Genomic DNA, 21,285 nt, shown 5'->3' on the forward strand with positions numbered 1-21,285 from the left:
CGTGCCGGGCTGCGTATAATGCCAATGGGCGCGGTGCTTCCTCTTGGATGAGACTCAGGCCTGAGACCTTGTGCTCATTAAAGATGCTTTCTGTGCGGGGGTGGGGATGTTTGTGACTTAAATTCCTTCTGTTCTTCTAGCTGGAGCAGGCGTTCTCTGCTTCCTGACTTAAACAGGGGTGTTGGGTGTAGCTGTTTAACAGCGGCTCCGCTCCACCTCAGAGGTGGCTGCATTTCATCAGGGAGTGGGAAAGGTTTTGCTGTAGGCTGGATGGGGCTGCAGCTATGGAAGGCCATTCTCTCTCTCTCTCTCTCTCTCTCTCTCCCACGTGTTGCCCGAGGCATGTGTATAATGGCGGACGAACACGTGCACGGACGGAGGGGAGGATATGAGCTGGCAGACCCCGGTGCAATTCAAGCCACACTGATATGGATCTGTGGAGAGGTGAAGTCACCGGGCAGCGAGCCGCAAGCTCTTTGGCCCGGCCAAGTCCCTGTTATCAGGGCGGTCAGGTGCACCCCTGCTCTGTGCTCATTTTCCGATGGCTCTGCCGAGAAGGAAAAGCTTATTCAGGCTGTAACAATGCCGGCTTCCTGTGTTCCCCGCTGCACCAGGAAATAACCCCAGAGAGGAGAACCTCGAGGCACAGGGCAGCTAGCAGGACTGAGCTCTGGGGTCGGGGGGAGGCGAGGGTCCCTTCCCGATCTCCTCCCCTTTCCAATCAGGGGCTCTGTGGTGCACGGGTTTGTGCCCCTTTGCCAGCTGGAAAGGAGGCAGCGAGAGAACGGTCTTAATAGCGTGATCGAAAATCCTCGCTCTTGCTTCTAACAGCAGCCGCTTTGGAAGTTCAAAGGCAAATCCGCTTCCTTCCGCACTGGAAGTTTGTTTGCCTGCGTTGTGGGTCTGGGTTGGGTGGTTGCACTTCCCGGGTTGTCGTTGTAGGGTGGCTGGTGGGATGCGCCAGGGAGCTGCTAGAGGTGCCGTGTGTCGCTGTCGTAGCGTTGCTCCGGAGCGCACAGGTGACGCATGCAGACCCTGGTTTGTTATTGTAGGGTGGCTCGTGGTTGCGAGGCTGTTGGTTTGTGTGCAACAAAGTGTAGGGAAGAAGGTGCCCTGGGGAGAGTTGGCCTGGATTAAGAAGCGATGAATCGGCTTAAATCAAATGACTGACCTGTGTGTGTGCACGCCGGTATCCATGCACCCACAGGATTTCCTCCTTTTTCCCCGTCTGTACTTGCCAGTCCAATGGTCCGAAGGGATTTCTAGAAATCTCAGAAGAAAGCAAGATTTCCGCCCCAGCGGGCTCAGGCAGTCCCGTGCATCTGGAGGGGGTTCTTAGGCACTCCGGACCGCTCCATGCTCCATGTCGGACAGACAGCCCACGGCGGAAGACACAGGCTGAAATACAGTTGAGGCTGTGGTTATACAGTGTGATCCAGTGGCTGCAGGCCTGAGACTCCGAAGAGCTGGGTTCTGTTCCCTGTTCTGGCACTGACCCACTGGCTGACCTTGGGCAAGTCACGTCCTTGCTCTGTGCCTCAGTTTTCCCCATCTGCAAAATGGGTATAATGCTACTCCTCTCTTTTGTAAAGTGCTTGCACCTGTGCAGGTGAGAAGCCCCGTCTAAGAGCGAGCTGGTTACTATTAGCTGCGCTGACCCTTGGAAAACATGGAACCAGATTTCCCAGAATGAAAAACTACAGTAAAATTCCCCTGGGATGTGAGAGTCAAACTGGGGTCTTTGTCTCCCTCCCGCCCCATCAGCAGCAACCCTTCGTTCCCTCCAGAACTCCGGTCACGGTGCTGCTGGGGATGATGTGGGAGGCGGAGGGGAATCCAGGAGTTTCAGATCAGACTCCGGAGCCACGCAGGGGGCAGATCTGACTCAGCACTTGCAGTGACGTTAAAAAGGGGTCAGTTCAAAACCAACCGAAGGGAACAGCGTGTACCTAGCCTGGGCACTCGTTGCCATGGGAGTCACTGGGGCCGAGAACTGGACATTTACATGGCCCTAACGAATATGCAGCGTTAGCATAATTAATGATGGTGGAAATTCCGGAAGGGGTCTTTCAACGTGGCGCTTCAGGGCTTGGGCAGGTCTCCAGTAGGGACAAGAGGCCAATTCTCCCCCAGCTGCGACGGCCGGGTTTGTACCCGTCTCTCTGACCCCACAGTCAGAGGCCGGCCGCGGGGCTCGCTGGACCTGGGGCTGTCTGTTCCTCTGACACGCACCCAGGGGCCGTTTGTACACGGTCACGGCAGAGACGCAAAGGACACTGAGCGAAGTCATCCCCTCCTGGCCTTTCTTAGTGTGACTTCCCACGGGCTGTGGCGGGGATGGGGTTAAAAGGCCACCCCTAGTAGCCAGGTCTCCCTGCCGGCCAGCATGGAAGGGGGGGCAGGTGAGACTCATTTGGAGGGGGTGGGCCGGGCAGGTGTTGCAGGGAGGGAGTGTTGGGGAGGGGCTCCCCGCAGCCCGGTGTTGCATGGAATTTGGTTGGGGGCGGGGTATACTTTGCATACGGAGCCCCCCTGCCCCCAAACGCTCTTCAGTTGCATCCTTCCCTTGCCGGAGTAGCTTCCAGCCTGTTGCTCTTCTCGGACGTGGACGTGTTTCGCAGCCTTTAGGGAACGTTCTCATCCCCAGGGGGGGAAACTGAGGCAGCGGTGGTCTGTGTTACTGTGCCCGGCGGGTCAGTGGCAGAGTAGGGCTGAGAACCCAGGAGTCCTGCACTAGCGCCTAGTTCAACCGATCTCCCTGGGTTAGAAAAGCCAAGGTACTGAATCCTGGCCAGGCCAGGCCAGGCCCCCCCCCCCCGCCTCTCCCCGCCAGGAACAATGACTGTGTTGTATCAAAGGAACAGATGCTGTTTCTGGCAGGGCTGCAAACTGCAGCGTAAACGCCTGGGGGTGGGGAACTTTACCTGGCCAGGGGCTTTGCTGGGACTTGCCAAGGGCTGGCGGGCAGCGCCTACGCGGTGCTGGCATCTGCAGCAGGGTTCAGAAGTGCGAGTGCCAGACAGCTTAAGACAGGGCTGAAACCCCGGGGGCGTGGAGGTCCCCCTGCAAAGGAAATGCCGTGAGACAGCCAGCCCCCCAGTGCTGGGTTTGCTGGTGCTCTCCTGCCAACTGAGGCCAGGCCCATCGTGTGGGTATTTTACCCAGCTGGTGGGTCTCCTGGGAGTGCACCAGGCAGCAGCTGACGATCGGTTTTGTCTGTGCCCAGCTGTGGGCAGCCTGTCTCAGCTCAGGCACGTGGCGATTCTCGAATGCTGCCTGGCGGGGTCGCCACCGTATGCCAGCCTGTGCCCCCGTGGGGTAGGGAGCTGGGGACTGACACAGCCCCCTGGGGAAATGCGCGGTAGCTGCCGGTCTCTGGGATCTCTCCGGGGCCCCCCTGATCCTGCCCCTTCTGAGGTCCATGCAGGATCAGTCCCTGAACCTCCCAGCTCTGCACTGGGCCAGCTGAACTGTCTTGGATCCAGCCCTGCTTTGTGCCCGCTGGCTGTGCAGATAAGCCATCGGCCGGGCTGAGTGTAGGGTGCTGTGAGAAATAGCACGGCAATAACTGGTTGGATTGGGCCACAAGCATGTGAGAATGGGCTTGTGGGAGGAGCTCTAGGTGCCTCTGACACAGCCCTGCCCCTATTTTACATCTGGGGAAACTGAGGCACAGAACAGTTACGTGACTTGCCCAAGACCTCAGAGGAAATCCGAGTCAGAGATGGGAAGAGAACCCAGGAGTCCTGGATCCCTGTCCCGTGCCTCACCCTTCCTCCCTCTAGATGTGCTGAGGCCAGCTGCAGAGACCCAGGGCCTGTGCCTAGCAGGGAGACACGGCTGTGTAGCCAGGGAAGAATGCCCCATGCAATCCCACTCTGCTTTATTCCCCACGGAGGAGCTAGATGGGGCCAGTGGAGGGAGGGAAGCCCTTTAAAATATCCCCATCCCGGCCCCAGCCGTTCGCTTCAATCCGGCTAGGACCTGCCTTGGTTCCTGGGCAGCACCTCTGCTCTGTGCCGAGGGCCCCGGTGCCTGGTGTCTGGGTGGGAATGAAGGGCCCCGGTGCTGGGTGGGAATCGAGGGCCCCGGTGCCTGGCGTCTGGGTGGGAACGAGGAAAAGCACAAGAGGGATGTTCGATCCCTAATGGGGACAGACGGGTTCCCAGGGATCGCTTTGCTGGACGGACTGGAGCGAATCGGGTGCGTTTTGGACTGAAAGTGCCGGTCTGCCTGGAAGCGGCACAGCGGGGCCGGGCCCAGGCGTGCTTAGTGGCTCATGTGACCTGAGGGGTTTTCCTGCCTGCTGACCGGCAGCATTTTCCTGGACTCTGCATCAGACCCTAGTGTGATGGTGCCAGGCGCTGGACTCACACCAGCTCTCCTGGAGCCGCGTCGGCTCTGCAGGGACAATGGCTGGCCTGGCGTCTTGCTGTTGACATCAGTCGGGCCGAGATGTCACCACCTGAGAATAAACCAACGTACTGTAGGCCCTGATCTACTAAAACCAAGCACGTCTTTCCAGGGCCTGCTCCCACGCAGATCTGCCTAGGAGCAGGTCTCCGGAGTTCGCAGGTCCCGTTCTTAGACCACCTCCATGCAGGTCAGAGCGGCCTGCAAGAGTCCCTCTGTGGTTCTGTAATGCGAGCCCTGCAGCCCTGTCTTAGAGAGAGGAATGGCAGGAAACTGACCTGGCTGGTTTCACGCTCCCTAGCTGAGTGAGCTGCAAAAAAAAAAAAAAGAAAAGGGAAAGGTAAATTACACAGCCCCAGGGCTGGAAAAAGGCGAGCTGGGATTTTCAAACATTCTCTCAGTTTCAGAGCAGTCTGGAGGCGGAGAAGGGAAGCCTGGGAAGGCGATTCTCACTCTTGATGCCGAGTCTTGAAACTGTGTCAAATATCGAACGCGGAGCATTGCAGCGGGGGCTTCTGTTTGCAGGTTGCGTCATGTGGCATATTCAATCAACAGTGCAGCTACACGGAGACCGGGTGATCTAATCCTATATAACCTACTTAGCGCTTTTCAGCCGTAGCGCTCACAGGAGCTCCGTGTCATTTCCCTCTGTAAAGTGGGGAAACTGAGGCACGGAGCGGGAAACTAAGGTCACGCACAGCTGGGACTCGAACCTAGGTCTCCTGAGTTCTAGTTCAATGCTCTGGCCATGCTGCCTGCACAGCTATAGGGAGGATCCCCGCCCAGATGCTATGGTGATGGGCAGTTGGAGACCATCTAAGTACCCAGGGCTTCTCTGATACAGTGTTGGGCAGCGCCTGTGCTGGGCCTTGGCAGCGATGGGTGCAGGCAGAACGGGTCCAAGTCCTGCCCACCCCTCACACCTGCTTAAGGCTCTGGGAGGGAGTTTAGGGGCGGGCTCTGGGCTGGGGCAGGAGGTGGGGTATAGGAGGGGGTGCAGGCTCTGGGAGGGAGTTTGGGTGCAGGAGGGGGTTTGGGGTGCAGGCTCTGGGCTGGGGGTTGGGGTGCAGGGGGCAGGGTCTGGGCTGGGGTAGGGGGTTGGGGTGCGGGAGAGGGGGAGGGGAGCAGCTCTTACCTCGGGCGGCTCCCGAAAGCGACCCACACGCCCCTCTGGCAGCGGCTCCTAGGCGGGGGGACCGGTGGGGGTCTCCATGCGCCATTGCCCACAGGCACTGCCCCCGCAGCTCCCATTGGCCGCAGTTCGTGGCCAATGGGAGCTGCGGAGTTGGCGCTCGGGGCACGGGCAGCGCGCAGAAACACACCCCCGGGGCCACAGGGATGTGCCAGCCGCTTCTGGGAGTGGCGTGGAGCGAGGCCGGGCAGGAAGCCGCCTTAGCCTCACTGCACTGCCGGTGGCGGTGGCCAATGGCCCCCGGGCCCTTTTAAATCACCCGGAGGCAGCAGGCAGGGCTGGGAGACTCTCTGGGGGAGGTGTGCAGGGGCCGCAGGCAGGGCCGGGGGAGAGACCCGGCTCCAAACATTGGTGGAGCTGGGCCCCCAGGCCCTGAATATTCCTGGAGCATGGGCACCATGGACCCATAGAACTCGCTACCCTTGGATGGGCGGACTGAGGAACAGAGACGTTCCCTTCCCTGCCTGTGATCATTTAAACAGGGAGTGGAGCATCTCCATCTCTGACCCTTCAGTGGGAGAAGAGAAGGAGGGTGTGACCGGGTGAGGAGAGCCGGGGGCTGGCCTGCAGGACTCCAGGGCAGCTGGAGGTCCCGAGAGAGGGGTGATGGATTAGCAGGCTGCACCCCCTGGCCTGTCTCCAGCGCTCCCAGAGCAGGACTGGATGGTGGCGTCCCCGGAGGAAGCCGTCCGGCAGGGCCCCGGGAAGATGCATGTTGCCTCCCTATCTCTGGGTTCTCCTGAGTGAGCAGCTGGAGAGCCGAGCTCTCGGGAGGGCTCCCCTCAGAGAAATTGGCCCGTTTGGCCCAACGGGTCCTGTCGCGTTGCTGGAGGTGGCCAGCAGCAGCCCGAGCCCAGGCTGTCGCTTGTCTGGTGCAAGTCCTGTCCTGGGGTCCTGGCTTCCCTTCCCCCACCTCTATCGCTTTCCCTCCATCCTGATCCACAGCCCCCCTCACTCTGCTCTGCTGCCCCAATCCACACCCCCTGCTTTTCCAGCCCAGCGGGTCGCTCCCAGCCCCGTACCCCAGCTCTGCCCCTTCCCCTCGATATCCCCTCTGCTAGCCCAGCCCCGGCCCTCCCTGGAACCGGAACCAGTGCCCTGCTCGGCAGCCTGGGACCCAGGGGAATCCCGCGAGCGAAGGCAGGGCCTGACCCCAGCTCTCCTGCTCATCCAGGCCGGGCCCGTCTGAGAGCGCCGGCAGTGCTGACGTGCCAGGCGGGTCTGACCTCATGGATGCCCGGCAAATGGAGAACGGGCACCCCGTGCGCACCCCTGCTTTCGCTCTACCCCACAGCCCAAATCTCCCGACGCTCGGGGTGCTCCGAAGGGTCCCCCTTCTGCTCGCCCCCCTGGCTCTGCCCTGCCCGGCTGGGTCTGCGGCGAGGGGCTCAGCAGAGGCCGAGATCCTGGCTCCGAGACAGGAGGCAGCGAAAACTCCTCTTTTGTTCCCCAGCACCAATATCTGAGCAGCCGGCGAGGAAAAGCAGGAGGGGACCGGGCCGCATTTTGAACATTCCTGCTGGAGCGAACATGACTCCTGGAGCGAGAGGGCGGGCCGGGCCTGCTCCGTGTGTACTGTGCAGTCACGAAAGAAAGAGGAAGGGGGTGGGGGGGGGGAGAAAAAGGGGTAGGCAGGCGAACCCTGAGCCCCGGGGCAGGCAGCTCGGCACAATGTGCTCAGTATGTTCCCGAGGAGCCGAGCTGCTGCCGTGGGCCGGCGCGCTCCGGCGTACCTGTGCCGCCAAGGCTATCCTTGGCTAGGTGCCAGGTGCTTCGCTTGCCTCCCCCTCCTCCGCCCCGGCCTGCGCCTGTGTTTCCCGCAGCAGCCTGGAGAGTTTGTTTTGGTTGGTGTTTCTGTCCCGGGCAGTCCCTCTTTGTCCCCAGGAAGCCGGCCCGGGTCCCTGCCCTCGGAGCCGGGGAGGTGAGCTCCCTACTGAGACCTGGTTTCTCTCTCTTGCAGGGTGCAAGCTGTCCTGTCACAGGAAATGCGAAGCCAAGGTAAGGAGCTGCCCCCTTCGCGGCAAAGTTTCCTTGTGTCGTGGGTCCCGGTCGGGTTCGGGGGGAGCCTCTCTCCGCTCTCCTCAGCTTCGTTCCTGCGCTTGGGTCGGGATTGTCACTCAAGGTGACACACTCCGGGGTCCCGCCAGGGCTGCAGTGTCCGGTTACAAAGCGCCGCTGGGGACCTGGGCTGCTCCCTGCTGCCCGGGGGAAAGTAAAGCTCGTCCCTCCTGTTCCCAGCGCCGGGCGCCTTTCCTTTGTACACACAGCAAACGGGTCCTGGGCACCCAGCGCGCCTTGTGCAGACGTGGCTGCTGCTTTGCAGGTGAACGATCTTTCCTACTCTCCGGCCCCTAAAAGCGGGGTGAGATCCTGGCCCCGGGGAGGTCAGTGGGATTTTTTGCTGTTGATTTCACGCTGGGCGTTTAAAGCACACACATTTCCAACTGGTTCCCTTAGCTCCCCTGTGTGCCCCCTTCACGGCAGCTAGAGCGGAGGGGTTCTTGTCCCGGTGCTGCTCGGATGGCCATCGGTTGGAGCTGGTGGAGATGCCGATACTCAGCCCCTGATCTCGGCATCAGCTGCTGGCTGGGGATCGCTTGGTCTCGAGCCGGGGGCTGCTGGGAGCTTGCCTGGCTGATCTGGGTTTGTGGCTGTCCCCGGGGCGCTGGGGAGAGCGCTGCCGGTGCTCTCGTGCCAGCTTTCCTTTGGGGGCATGTGCATTGCACCACACGCGGGCATCTGGGCAGGGTGCAGCCGCAGGCCGGGTGCGTGGGGCAGCTTCTTGTATCCCGGGCGCCCGTCAGTCCGTGCGCCCATAACCCATCGTGCTGCAAATATGCAGTGGATGCAGCCGGTAAATTTGGGGTGACGTGTGGGAAGAGTCCAGTCCACTGGCCTCCCAATGCCCCCATCCTGCTCCTTCACCTGCCTCTGCTGCTCGGACGCTTGCTGCTCCTGGCGCTTTTGGGAGAGGCCGCGGGTTCCTCGTCTGCTGCGGGCTTCTCCTCCTCCCGTTGTTTCCCCTGCATCTCGGAAGCGCCGGGGCCTGTGTCTGTTCCGAATCGCGACGCACCGGCCCGCGTAAGGCCTAGCTGATGGAGAAGGCCATCCATCCTTGCATGGGGGGAGAGGGGGCTTGCACAGAAGAGCTGGGTACGAAACAGGGTCCCGCCCACCGTCTGCTTGCTCCGTTGGATGCTGCGTGGAGAGGGAGAAAGGGAGGAATCTCCTTAGGTTGGCTGACAGGAGGGCAGGTGATGCTGTCCCCAAGCCCAGCCTAGGACCTGGCCATAGAGGGGGGCCGGAGCGCCCGGGAATCACTGAGCTGGTGGGGTCTGATGCAGCATTCTCCCCATGTCTCTTCTCCAGCTGCCAGGAGCCACCTGGTACGGCAAAGCCCCGAGCCGGGTCTCTCTCCTGGGGTCCCCGCTCTGCGTGGGGGGTGCACCGGATGTTAGCTCCGGAGCACGTAGAGAACGGAGCTGGCGTCACCCACGGGATGGTGTGTTCTGTGTCCCCCTGTGCTGCTCCACACAGGGTCCGTCTCTGGTCAGGCCCCAGTGCCAGGCCCTTGAGCTCCCGCACTATTAGCTCTGCAGGCCTGGGGTCAATGCCCGGTGTGGGGCTGTCTGTCCCCATCGCTATCTGGGCTCTCCTCCGAGACTCTTCCACTTCGGTTGCTGCCGATCCCTCCTCAGTGCTGGCCTCCCCAAAATGCAGCCGCCCCTCCCCTCAGCTGGCCCTGGAAGCAACGACCCATCCAGCCCACCCTCGGGACGTTCCGCTGCCTTTCTCCGCAGTGCTCACAACCCACCATAGAGCCTTCTCCACACCCCCTACATCCTTAGGAACACAGGCACCGGCAAAATAGATCCATCTAGCCCCATATCCCGTCTCTGATCGTGGAAAGTGTGAGAACCCCGCAGCAGCAGATGGGAGGTGATCTAGGGCTCTAATAGCGATTGGCTCACCCCGGAAGCAGGGAATTTAATATCCTGTCCCAAAGTTGTCCTACCATTAACTGGGATAATGCTGGTTAGCCAGAGAAATGTCCAATCCCTTTCTGAGACCTGCGACGTTTCGGGCCGCAGCAACTTCCTGGGGCAGTGAGTTCCACCGTCTTTCTCCCGAGTGGGCGGAAGAGCCGGACCCCATGGTCTGGAACGGCCTCTCCGCTCATAGGCGGTGACTCGCGGTTCTGCAGTCCCCATCTGAGACGCCCCCAGCTCTGATTCCCGCCACTCCCTCACTGAACTATCTCTGCTGCTCCACTTCCTCAGTGGGCCGCCCCAACCCTTGTCTGCCTGCGTCTCCGGCCGCCCTGCCTGCCCGAGAGCTCCCGATTTCCCAGGCAGGCTGTGCTTGGCTGTCGGGCGTCTGAGAGGCTCCTTGGTGGAAGACGCAAGGCAAACGTGGCGCTGGTGGCAAGGGGCAATGAGATGTGTTCTGTCTCTTTCCGCAGCAGGGCAAAACTCAGGAAGAAAAGACCCTTCCCGTTCTGACACAGGGCCGTGTTTCTCCTCGCTCTCACTGCTGGGTGTACGGAGCATCAGGTGTGAAGCTCCGCCCACAACCTTAAACTCCACCCACAGCGTCAGTGGAAGGGCTTCAATGAGTGTCGGTGAACGAGGGAACATGGCCCTCATTAGGTTTCAGAATCAACGCTGTCATGTCTGTGTGCTGACTCAAGAGGGCAGCGCCGGAGTGGTTCATATTCAGGAGGTTTTCTTCACGACCGTGAAGGCCAGAAACAAAAATAATTGTTTTGTTAAATGAAACCCCCTGGCTGGAGTGTCCAGGCTGCCTGGTTAGAGACGCACAGTCCTGCGCAGCGTCCTATGGCCTGGGATGCCAAGACTGACATGGGAACGGCGGGCCCAATTCTGGGAGGTGCAGGGGGTGCCTATGCAGCGAGGGGGGCGTCCTTTCTGTGCCAAGGGTACTGCCCCTGCTGGCGCTCGCCGTCCTCCCTCCTGATCCGTGTCTGTGCTGGGACTCCAGAGTGGGGTGGGGCTGGGTGTGTGTTTCCCAGGTTAATGGCTGCAGCAGCGCTCAGATGCTGTACGTAGGACGCCAGCCACTTCTGCCAGGCGCTGGCATGTGCCACGGTGCTGGTATTAAGGTTCAAGAGACCCGGGTTCGCTTCCCAGCTCTGATATATGGGACCTAGGCCAAAGCAGTTTAATTTCTCTCTGCCTCAGTTTCCCTCTGCACAGTTGAGACTATCCTCCCGTTGTCTGGCCTGTTAGACTGGGAGCTCCACGGGCAGGGGCTGTCTCTTGCTCTGGGGCTGTGCAGACCCTGGGGCAATCGGGCCACAACTGAGATTGGGCTCCCAGGCGCTACCATGAGCCATAGACTAAAGACTGTTGCCCCCTGCCACGCGCACAGCCAGTGTGATGATGTGCCAACCCCAGCGCACAGGCGGGATCTGCCCGGGCGTTTAGGGGAGCACTCCCAGTGTTGCTCCACCAGAGGGGCAGCCTAGTGGAGACCAGGTCCTGGTGTGCAGGCCACCGCGTGGTCTGAACCGGCTCGGAGCAGGACTAGATGGCTGGGAGGGAAGCACACCAGGGTTCTGTCTACACTCGTGCTCCCAAGACTGTCAGGGTGCAATGCTGGGAGAGGTCCCAACAGAGGCCTGGGTAGACTGCAGCTCCAATGCACCCCGAGAGATGGGCAGACAGGCAGGATGGACTCGCGGACTGGCTAACGGTCCAGTTACAATGCTGTGATCCAGCTCCAGATCTGGATTCCAACTGATCTGCCGCAGACGCTTCTCTAGCCTTCCCCCCTGGAGTTGGCGGTGCCTGGCTCTGGGGCTCACACCGAAGCTAACTCGGCCTTGATCTCGGGGGCGCGAAGCCGGCCTGGGAAGGTGTTTGGGGAGCTGCAGCCGTTCTAGCTGTGTGCGCCTGGCATAGGGTGACCAGATGTCCTGATTTTATAGGGACAGTCCCGATTTTTGGGTCTTTTTCTTATCTAGGCTCCTATTATCCCCCACCCCCATCCCGATTTTTCACATTTGCTGTCTGATCACCCTAGCCTGGCAGGAGAGAGTGGCAGGGAAGCTGTGCCCAGAAGCGGCGGCTGGTTTGGCCGGGAGATGTGTTTTTATGTCCATATCCCCAGTGGCAAGCGAGTGATCCAGGCGTCGTGTTGCAACCCGAAAAGCTGGGTGGTGAAAACCAGCTAGCAACACGCAGGCTTTCCCGTGTCTGCGCCCGGAGCTGTCCGGACACACACGTGCGGCTATGGGCACACGGCTGTGTTTGCTGCCGCGGCGAGCGCAATGGCTGGCCCAGCAGCCCAGTTGGTGTCAATCTTTGTAGCAGTGCTGCGCTCCGGGGAGCTGCATGCCCGCTGAGCGTCTGGCCCTCGCTGCCTGGCATGCAGCCGTGGGCGCATCTGGGGGCGCGTGTCCTGAGTGAGCATGCGCATGTTTCTGCAGGTGCACGGCTGGGGTTATTCTGGGGTGGGCGAGTGTCTGTCTCGCCAAGTGCCCTGGGGAGCCGGCAGTCCTGCCTTGGCTGGGTGCATTGGGCCGCTTGTGCCCCCGTCTCCCCTGGCATCTTCTGGGACATCTCCCCTCATTGCCCTCTGGCAAGAGGTGCAGTGTTGGGATTGTTCGCGTAAATGGAGCACGGGTGATCTCACCTCCGAGGTAGCTAGCATGTGGCATGGACACCAGGGCCCTGTCTACACTAGGGTTGAGCAGCAGCCGGAGAGTTCCCCAAATGACGCTGCAGCTGCAGCCTGTGTGTCCCCTGCTCTTGGCTTCAGGCTTGGAGCTGGGTCTGCTCATTATTCCTGGGACTTAAAGCAGCACCTGGGACCCCAGTGGAAATCAGGGCCCCGCTGCGCAAGGCCCTGTACGTATCCCTAATAAGGGGCAGTCGAAATAGACGAGACAGAGGGAGGCGGGTGGGGAATGACTTGGCCGGGGTGCTGGCAACTGTTCTTTTAGCTGCGGGCTCTTGGCCCCGCGATCCCAGCCCCAGGTCTCCGGGGTTGCTCAGTGAGGAAGAGCTGCAAGGCTCCGGGCGTGGGCGCTGGACAGGCTGCGAAAGTGGCCCAGCCGCCCCGCCCTCATGCCAGCAGGGAAGGGGCCTCTGTGCTTATGCCAGCCAGGTCCCACCAGGAGCCAATGGGCAGGGCCCCCTTTATTGCACTCTGCCGAGTTCAGGCTCTCCGAAGTGGGGGGCAGCGCCCTGTCTCCTGTGCGCATGACTAGCCCAGTGCACTAGGAGGGCATGAGAGGAAGGGGTGGAGGGAGAGAGACCAGCCCTTTGGTTTGGCCTGGCACGGCTCCAGTGGAATAAATCAAACTCCCAATGTTCCTGGCCCGGCCAGCCCGTCATTTCGGGTCTCTGTGGCCACGGCTTCAAACCCCAGCTGAGCCCTTGGGCTGTCCCGTTTCCAAACCCCCACGAGCCGTCCAGCACGGCAGCTGCTCCTGCCCTCGCTTACCCAGACGGGCTCCGTCTCGCTCGTTAGCCTGATCAGAGCAAAAATAAATAAATAAATCCGACCATGAGTAGGAGGTTATTCCCCCTCTCCCCCCACAAATGTCTTCGAGATTTTACCCCCTATAGGAAGAGGAGAGGGGGAAATCTCCATCGCAGGCGTCCAGTGCCGCGGAGACCCTACAATAACACAGGGGGCTGGGCAGTAACAACAATGGGAGTTTGCAGAGCGCCCTGGGCCGCTGGGATGAAGGGAGCTGCAGCCCTGGGAAGGGCTGGAGGCATTTGATTTTTTTGTAAATCCATCACTGGGGCTGCCAAGAAACGATTCGACAACAACCACCGAAAAAACCAAATCGTGCTGGTAAGAAAGCAGGACTAAGCTCCTCCCATTGCCGTGTGGGGCAATTAACTCCTTAAACGCTGGACTGGCACCTGGGCGGTTTGTACCCCTCTCAGGTGCGTGGGCAATGTACTCTAGGCCGGGGGTTCTCACCCTTTTTCTTTGTGCCTCCCCCCAACATACTATAAAAGCCCCACGGCCCACCTGTGCCACAACAACTGGGTTTCTGCATATAAGAGCCAGGGCTGGCATTGGGGGGTAGCAAGCAGGGCTGTTGCCAGGGGCCCCACGCCACAGGGGGCACCACAAAGCTACATTGCTCAGGCTTCAGCTCCAGCCCTGGGTGGCGGAGCTCGGGGCCCCGGGCTGCAGTCCCATGCGGCAGGGCTTCGGCTCCAGCCCTGGGCCTTAGAGAGTCTAATGCCCGCCCTGCTTGTGGCCCTGCAGGGTCCCTGGACCCCTAGTTGAGAACCCCTGCTCTAGTTTATTACCAGGTTGGGTTTTTTAGGGTCGGAGGTGGGGGGGGGCACTTGCTTTTGGTGCAGGGAGAGGGGACCCATCCTAAAAGATAAGATTGTCAACAGATCTGCTAGCCCTACTAGCTTCATAATTAGTCTCGGAGCAGCTCCGGGTCGCACTGTGCAAGGGGCTGTACAACCGCAGAGCGAGAGCCAATCCCGGCCCCGAAGACTTTACGATCTACACAGACGCCGCACAGAGAGGAAGGAGGAGGCCCGGAGGCGGTCGGTTACGCTCCAGCGGTCCCCCAGGGGGGCGGTGGTGAAATCAGGACTTGACCCTGGGTCAGCTGTGTCCTGACGCAGCGTCTTTCCCCTTGCAAGGTCGTCCTTCCTGTCCAGCCACGGCAGTGCCCCTTTAAAAAGCACCAGCCCAGGCCGATCACCTGACCGCGTCTGTAAAAACCTGTTGGGTTCTGTTTGCTCTGAAGCAGAGGTTTGGCCGGCGCGCTCGGAAAGGGCTGCACCTATAAACCAGCAGCAAAGGCGGGGGAATGGGGCAGAGTTCTTGAGAATATTCTAGTCCCTGGCCAGCTGTGTACGTTCCCAGCGGTGCAGATCCGAGCCTGTCTCTTCGCCGCTCCGCAGGCCAGAAGGATGGGTGCAAAGTTACCATCTGCTCCGGGAGCAGGGCAGGGAATTCAGCCCCCAGCCCCAGTTTCCTGTGCGTTAGGTGGGGGCATTAATTAGAGACCTTTGCAGCAGGGGGGAGCGGGGCAAAGCCAGCCACAGCCAACCACGGCCTGAAAGAACAGGCCCAGCCACTGGGCTGGGGAATTTGGGAGATCTAGGTTCAAGCCCTGCTCGGCCACACGGTGCTGTGACCTTGGGGCGGCCGCTCAGGGTACGCCTGCATTGCACGCAAAGCCCGGATCTGTGGGACTTCGAGCGTCCACACTGCACTGGGAACCCCGGGCTTTGCAACCGCCCTGCTGCGTCCACGCTGCAGTCTGCAGACCCGGTCCGAACCGTGTGCTCTCGTATCGCTTGGGGGGTTGCCGCATAGCGGGTTGCAGGAGAACTTGGCTCTCCGGCCCGTGGGAAGCGAGCAGACCTGTGTGAGGTGGTCTCGCCACGTCTCACGTCCCTGGCTCTGCAATGGGGATAGCAGCCTGCCCTGCCTCACCGGCTGGGGGGTTGTGAGGATAGATACGTTGCGCTATGAGGAGCTCAGGTGCTCCGGGGATGGGGGCCTTAGTGAGACAGGTAGCTCTGCATTTCAGAAGCCGCGCCTGCACTTTGCCAGGCGCAGCGTCTCTCTCATCAGCCCCAGAGGGTCACATTCAGAGGGCTGTGTCCACTCCATGAATGCTTGTGGGGTGCTTTGAAATCCGCAGAGGAGCAGGGCCAGTGATGCGACCAGCAGAGACTACAGTTCCCAGCGGGCAATGCGCTGCTCAGCTCAGGGTGGAGCACTGCATGCTGGGACTTGTAGTCCCCACGAGCTACAGCGGTGGGTTAAAGTCCGGGCTGGTGGCAGCCTTTTCAGCACAGGTGTGGTCGATGCCCCGAGGGGAGATGGTGACTTCAGGATTGGTGTCCCTCGGGAGGCGGCTGAAACCAGGGGACTTGGGCACAGTTTTTTCCTCTCTCCTTTTTGCATGCAGAGGGCTCCGTAGGCCGGACCGTTGGAGCGCTGGCTGAGCACTGCCGTCGGCGCAAAGGCAGGGAGCTGAGGACTTCGTACAGCTAGAGTTTGGGACAGTTGCTGTGTAGAGTAGTAGAAGGAGTCGATTACGTTGGCTCGACTCGATCTAATGTGTCGCTGCACCTTGAAATCCTATTCTGCAGCACTGCCGACCCCGAGACCGCCAAAATCCCGAGAGCGGCTGAAAAACCGGGAGATTTAAAAAAACAAACATGGCTTTTAGGTTCTGATTTGTTTTCTGGCGGTGTCGTCCTTTCAGGTCGCGGCCGTGACCTTTCCCCCAAACCACAAGGACTACAAAATTATTATTATTTTTTTAAAAGGAAAGCTGTGATTTTTCGGTGATTCCTGGGTCCAGGAACTGGGGCTTTAGGAAAAGCAGCACGTAGCACGAGGCTCGTGATAAAATCGTGCGAGCTAGCAGGGCTGTAGCGAGGCGGGGTGGGGGAATGAGGCCCGCCGTGTGAACTGGAGGGGAGTGGCGCCCCCCGGAGATCAGAGGGGAGTACTGCACAGGATGGAGTTGGATTTGTCGTCTGCTGCGTGAGATAGTCACTGAACCGCAGAGGGTTGGGGGAGGGACTCCTTCACTGCGAACCGTCACCGTCAAATCGGCCTGTGCTATTAATAAGGCTTACCTCAGGCTTCAGGCATCCTTCCCTCCCTGCATTCCTGGTGATGGGGCTGCTTGCCCCCCCTCCTCCCCCCGGCCCCCACCAGAGAGCTGTTTCCTTCAAGCCCGCTCCAAATGCATTCAGCCCTTGATTGCTCAAATTGCTGCCATCTGGTCAATGTTACGGTGAAACTTCCTGAGGCTGGTTGTAAAACACCAGGCCTGGGTCTTGGGGCACCAGGGCTGCAGCTTGCAGAGATGCTGGACGTTTATGCTCCTGGGAACATCCCGGGGAAGGAAGGCGCCTCGGTGTGGAAGGAATCCGGGTCCTTTTCCAGAGGCCTGATGAAGTCCGTTATAGATCAGCTCTTCCCACGCTGCCCTGACCTGGAGGGACCCCTGGAGGGGCCGGCAGCCTCCGGAGCTCGCTTAAGCCTCGGTGCCAGGGGTGGGGTGGGCTGGGCTGTGGCTCTCTCCTGTCTTGCGTCTGCGCGAGTGAGACCAGAATCAGGCCCTGGGGGACAAAAGTCTCCCCCTCGTTCCCCTGAGCTCTCCAGCTCTCTAATATCCTTGCCCACCCTCACGAGAACGGCCGTCGGATGAGATCCAGCCACCCCTGGTTTGTCCTGGGAGGGCTGGTGGCGAGGACGGGGCTTGTCTGGCTTGTGATTGCAGGGTGGTCCCCGAGGGCCACACATGCCTGTTTTGTTATTGTAGGGTCTCCTCTGAAGGCTGGCTGCATGCCGGGGCTCATATCCGGGCTGTTCACAAGCCGTGAGTGTCTCACCCCGCTTGGGGATAGTGGAGTCCCTCGAGAGTGAGCTGCGTTCGCTCAGGTGCTGTTTCTGACCTGGCCAGACGCGGGAAACGCTACACCGCTTTGTGGTGGCTGCTCCCAGGAGAGATCCCTGCTCCACCACGAGCAGATGAGCCGGGGCTCTACCTTGGGGCCACAGGTGCCTCTGGGTGCTTTACGCTGCCCCAAAAAATCCTTCCCTTCACTCCACCCCTTTCCCTCCCCATGCACCCGGAGAGAGCACTGTGTGGTGCGCTCAGCTGTCCTTGCATGAGCAGGATTTAGGGACGCCCCTAGTGGTGATGCTGGGCAGTGCAGGCTGGGAGCTGGAGAGCCAGAGAGAACCCCAGGGTCTGTCTGTGTCCGGTGGCCTCACCACCAAATCCCCTTTATCGTCCCCACAGCTGAGGTCTGCCTGCTCTCGAGCCGGGGCGGGAACGCTCCCCCTCGCGTACTGGAAGTCATCACTTGCAGCGAAAAAGCAGTGCGCTTATATTTACTTGAACAACAAAGAGTCTGGTGGCACCTTAAAGACTAACAGATTTATTTGGGCATAAGCTTTCGTGAGTAAAAACCTCACTTCTTCGGATGCATACTTGCAATGCATTATTTGACCACTAGATGTCTCTGTGCAGTACAGAATTGCAGGCAGGGCGTGGCCCGTGGTAAACATTAGGGAGCCCACAGACCAAGCTGGGGTTCGAGCTGTGTGGAAGCTTCTTTGTATGGTTGAACACCGCCTGTCGTAACTGGCTCCGTGAGTACTGCGGTGCCGAGCACGGTGGAGGAGCTCTAGAGAACAGGGTACATGGATTCTGACAGGCGAGATCTGTTACATCGAACGCCCAGGGAACAATCCAGCAGCGGCCTCAACTCCAGCAGCGGTTTCCAGAGCTTCCGCAGTCAATGACGCTGTCAGCCTGGAGCCTCTCTCCCTGACAGAGATCCAGAGCGTGAACAGCAACATCCTGGATGGGTTTGTGCCATAGAAAGTTGGCAAAAGTGGGGCTTTGGAGTCGCTCTGCCAGGAGGCTGGAAGAATTCCATTTCCCAAGCTCTCTGCTGCGTGGTAACGTTCTTCCGTGGGGCCTCCCCAAGGGCTAAATGATCTGTCCAGTGCATCACGGGCAGTGGGGCAGAGGTGGGTGGAGGGCAGGACGCAGTCCTTATGTTGTCAGTAGTGACCAGGGAACTTGGGAAACTTGTGAATTCAGATAAACAGCCTGAAATGCGGCGCTTTCTGACCTCTCCCAATTCCTTTGGGCTCTGCTGACTTGGCGATGTCGGCATGTTCACGTCTGCTCGCGGCCAGGCACCGGAAAACAAACCGGTCCTCTCCAGCCTGACGATTTTGCATCTGAGCGTGATTCGGAACCCAAGCAGGGGTTGGGGTTTCTGGTCGGTGCCTATTCTGGCTACAGTGGTTTGGGTCAGTGTGGCTGCACAGCGCCGGTTCAGTGGGAGTTTGGAGTCTTGGCTCGGTTCTTGTTTTCAGCTGCACTGGTTCTGAACTGTGAGTGGGGACAGCGCTGATACGGCTGAGGGTCTTTTAGGCCCGTCTCAGGACACATAACGTTGTGGCCTTTAATGTTGCATAGGCACAACAGTAACGGCTGCTGTAGAGACATATACGGTGCAGATAGCCCCTTCTTCGCTAGGGAAATGCAGCCCCTCTGGGGTGGAGCACAGCAGCTGCTGAATGGTGCACGACACTTCCTTGGTGCCAAGGGGATGGATGCCACTGAAACACTAGGATAGCAAGAGGCTGTGTGCGGGATGGGTGGGGAGGCAGAAGACTGTTAAAAACGGGGGGGAGTGGAGCAAAGCTTTAGCAGGATCCGGGGGGGGGGGGGCGGGGGCAGAGGTTTGAGACAACTGAGCAGCTCCTTAGCTGCAGAAGCAGAGGGGCAGGGTGGGTGCCATGAGCGGCTTGGGCATTGCAGCTCCAGCAGGCCCTTGCCAGCCCCCTCCCCAGCGCAAACCTCAGCCGAGGGGGGCTCGTCCCCCTTGGGCTGCATCTTGTCGAACGCTGGACCGACAGCCCCGCAGCCTTTCTCCCCGCCAGGGGTGTCAGCAGACCTGGGATGCGGGGGGTTCGGAAGGGATCCCTGTCTCTGGCCCTGTTCGCTCCTTGCCCTGTCGGCCCAAGTGCGGTGTGTGGCCGAGGGGGCGCCCGTCTGGAGGCAGCGCCACTGGGAATGGGCCGGCGGCTGGGGACTCGAGAAGCAGGGAGGTGAGGGGAGCTGCTGATCAGACCTGCCGAGAGCCACCTGCAGGGACATTTTAACGATTGCTCAACCCTCCCGGCTTGTCTGGTGTTTGTTCTGCCCTGGCCGCCATTCCACGCCCTCCCTGGCAGCCCGTCCCTTCGCCCGGGCTATTCTTAGAATCGTCATGTTCTTTCCTAAATATTTCATCGAAACTCCCCTCCTCCCCGGCTGCAGCCCAAATCCCGTGACCTCTTGTTCTGCCCTGGGCTACTCAGAAGCAGAGATGATCCCTGTCTTCTTTGTCAGGTCCCTGCTGCGTGTTTGTAGGCAGCTGTCCCGGCAGAATTCCACCCCCCGGCTCGGCACGTCCAGGTCATTTGCCCTCTCCTTGAAAAATGTCTTAGCCTTCGGGGGGGGGGGGGGTCTGTTACACGTATCACGCTGGTTCATAGAGGCTGCCATTTAGATCCTGGCCCCGTTGCGCTAGGCAATGTCTGAAACGGAGAGACAGTGAGATCAAGTGATGTGACCAAGGTCACACAGAGAAGCTGTGGCAGAGACTGGAACTGAAGCTGGATCCCCCGAGTCCTAATTGAGGACCTTCCTCGCGAGGCCATTCGTCCCGTTGCCTTGCTCTCGGCACTCTCCCGTTGGTCCAGGACCGAAACGCGGTGCCCGAAGCTTGCGGGAAGGGTCTTGAGCCGTTGCCCTGAATCCCGGGGAGCTTAAAGCTAGCAGGAGGCTGGAGTCTGACCTGACCCTGCAGTGCTGCTGATGGCCGGGGCGTGAACAGACCGGTACAAACTCTCCCTCTCCGTGTAGGTCCCCAGAAGGAACTGGAGACTGTAACGGAAAGACTCCAGCTAGTCTCCTTGATGAGGTGAAATCCCAGTGGTTCCCACAGCTCTGCGTCCAGCCTGAGCTCCGGCGGCCGGGCCTGGCATCGCAGGCTGGAGATGCCCGCAGCTAGTGGGCCTTGTAGGGGAGAGCCCAAGAGGACGGCGCCTTCTGTAGAAGCCCCTGGGCCCTGCTGGGGCATGGACTAAAGACACCACCTTCCCGCCTCCGGTGTGTTTTACCCGGCCGCCCCCCTGCCCCCATTCAGCCCCAGTCTGGCTCGAAGCCCAGCTCCAGGGGCTTGGTAGCTGCTGTCCCTGTCCAGGGCTGTGCACGCAGAGGGCCATGGCGAGCCATGCAGGACAGAAGGCGCTTCCCCTTTGTTAGCGGGGGCTGCAGCCCGCCCGCTTGCACCCGGCATGAATTCACCTGTGGGAGCATCCCCGTGACTCCCCGCTCCCCGAGGAGACGTCCCCGGAGCGAGTGTCAGGGGGGCTGGCTGCCCCAGGTCCGGCCTTGGGCCTTGGGTGGGATGGGACTCGGGGTGGCCAGCCTGTCCTGCCGGTCAGCCGCGGCAGCTACGCTGCTGTTCGTAGTGGGTCAGCGCCATCAGAGCTAGTGTGGGGACGTCTACGCTAGCCGGAAACAGCCCCCCCAGCTCCTGTGTGGAACCTCCAGCCCGTGGTCCGGGGGCAGTTTGGAGCAACAGCGCCGGGGCAGTTAGAGGAGAATGGTGGAGAGAGTGAGAGGAAAGGGCTGGAGGGTGTAAAGGGGAGTGGGGAGGGGTGTGTGCGACTGTGCGGGGCGAGTGTGACGGGGAGGGGAGTGGTGTGTGTGTGTGTGACTGTGCGGGGTGAGTGTGACGGGGTGGGGAGTGGGGGGTGTGTGTGTGTGTGACTGTGCGGGGCGAGTGTGACTGGGTGGGGAGTGGGGGGGGTGCTTGTGTGACTGTGCGGGGCGAGTGTGACGGGGAGGGGAGTGGGGGGGGGTGCTTGTGTGACTGTGCGGGGCGAGCGTGACGGGGAGGGGAGTGGGGGGGTGCATGTGTGACTGTGCGGGGCGAGCGTGACGGGGAGGGGAGTGGGGGGGTGCGTGTGTGACTGGGCGGGGCGAGTGTGATGGGGAGGGGAGTGGGGGGGTGCGTGTGTGACTGCGGGGCGAGCGTGATGGGGAGGGGAGTGGGGGGTGCGTGTGTGACTGGGCGGGGCGAGCGTGATGGGGAGAGGAGTGGGGGGGTGCGTGTGTGACT

The 21,285-nt window shown here is 60.6% G+C and overlaps 1 protein-coding gene across 15 annotated transcripts in view; it reads left to right on the top strand.

Moving 5' to 3' along the window:
- TNS1 (tensin 1) overlaps positions 1–21,285 on the top strand; it is a 251,427-nt gene that overhangs the window by 19,350 nt on the left and 210,792 nt on the right. For all 15 annotated transcript variants that reach the window (XM_065561395.1, XM_065561381.1, XM_065561385.1 and 12 more), the window contains exon 3: positions 7,566–7,603. In XM_065561395.1, coding sequence (XP_065417467.1) covers positions 7,566–7,603 — 38 coding nt within the window. The remainder of the gene's footprint in view (positions 1–7,565; positions 7,604–21,285) is intronic.

This window comes from Chrysemys picta, chromosome 11, assembly GCF_011386835.1.
Source record: "Chrysemys picta bellii isolate R12L10 chromosome 11, ASM1138683v2, whole genome shotgun sequence".
In the NCBI taxonomy this organism is placed as follows: Eukaryota; Metazoa; Chordata; order Testudines; family Emydidae; genus Chrysemys; species Chrysemys picta.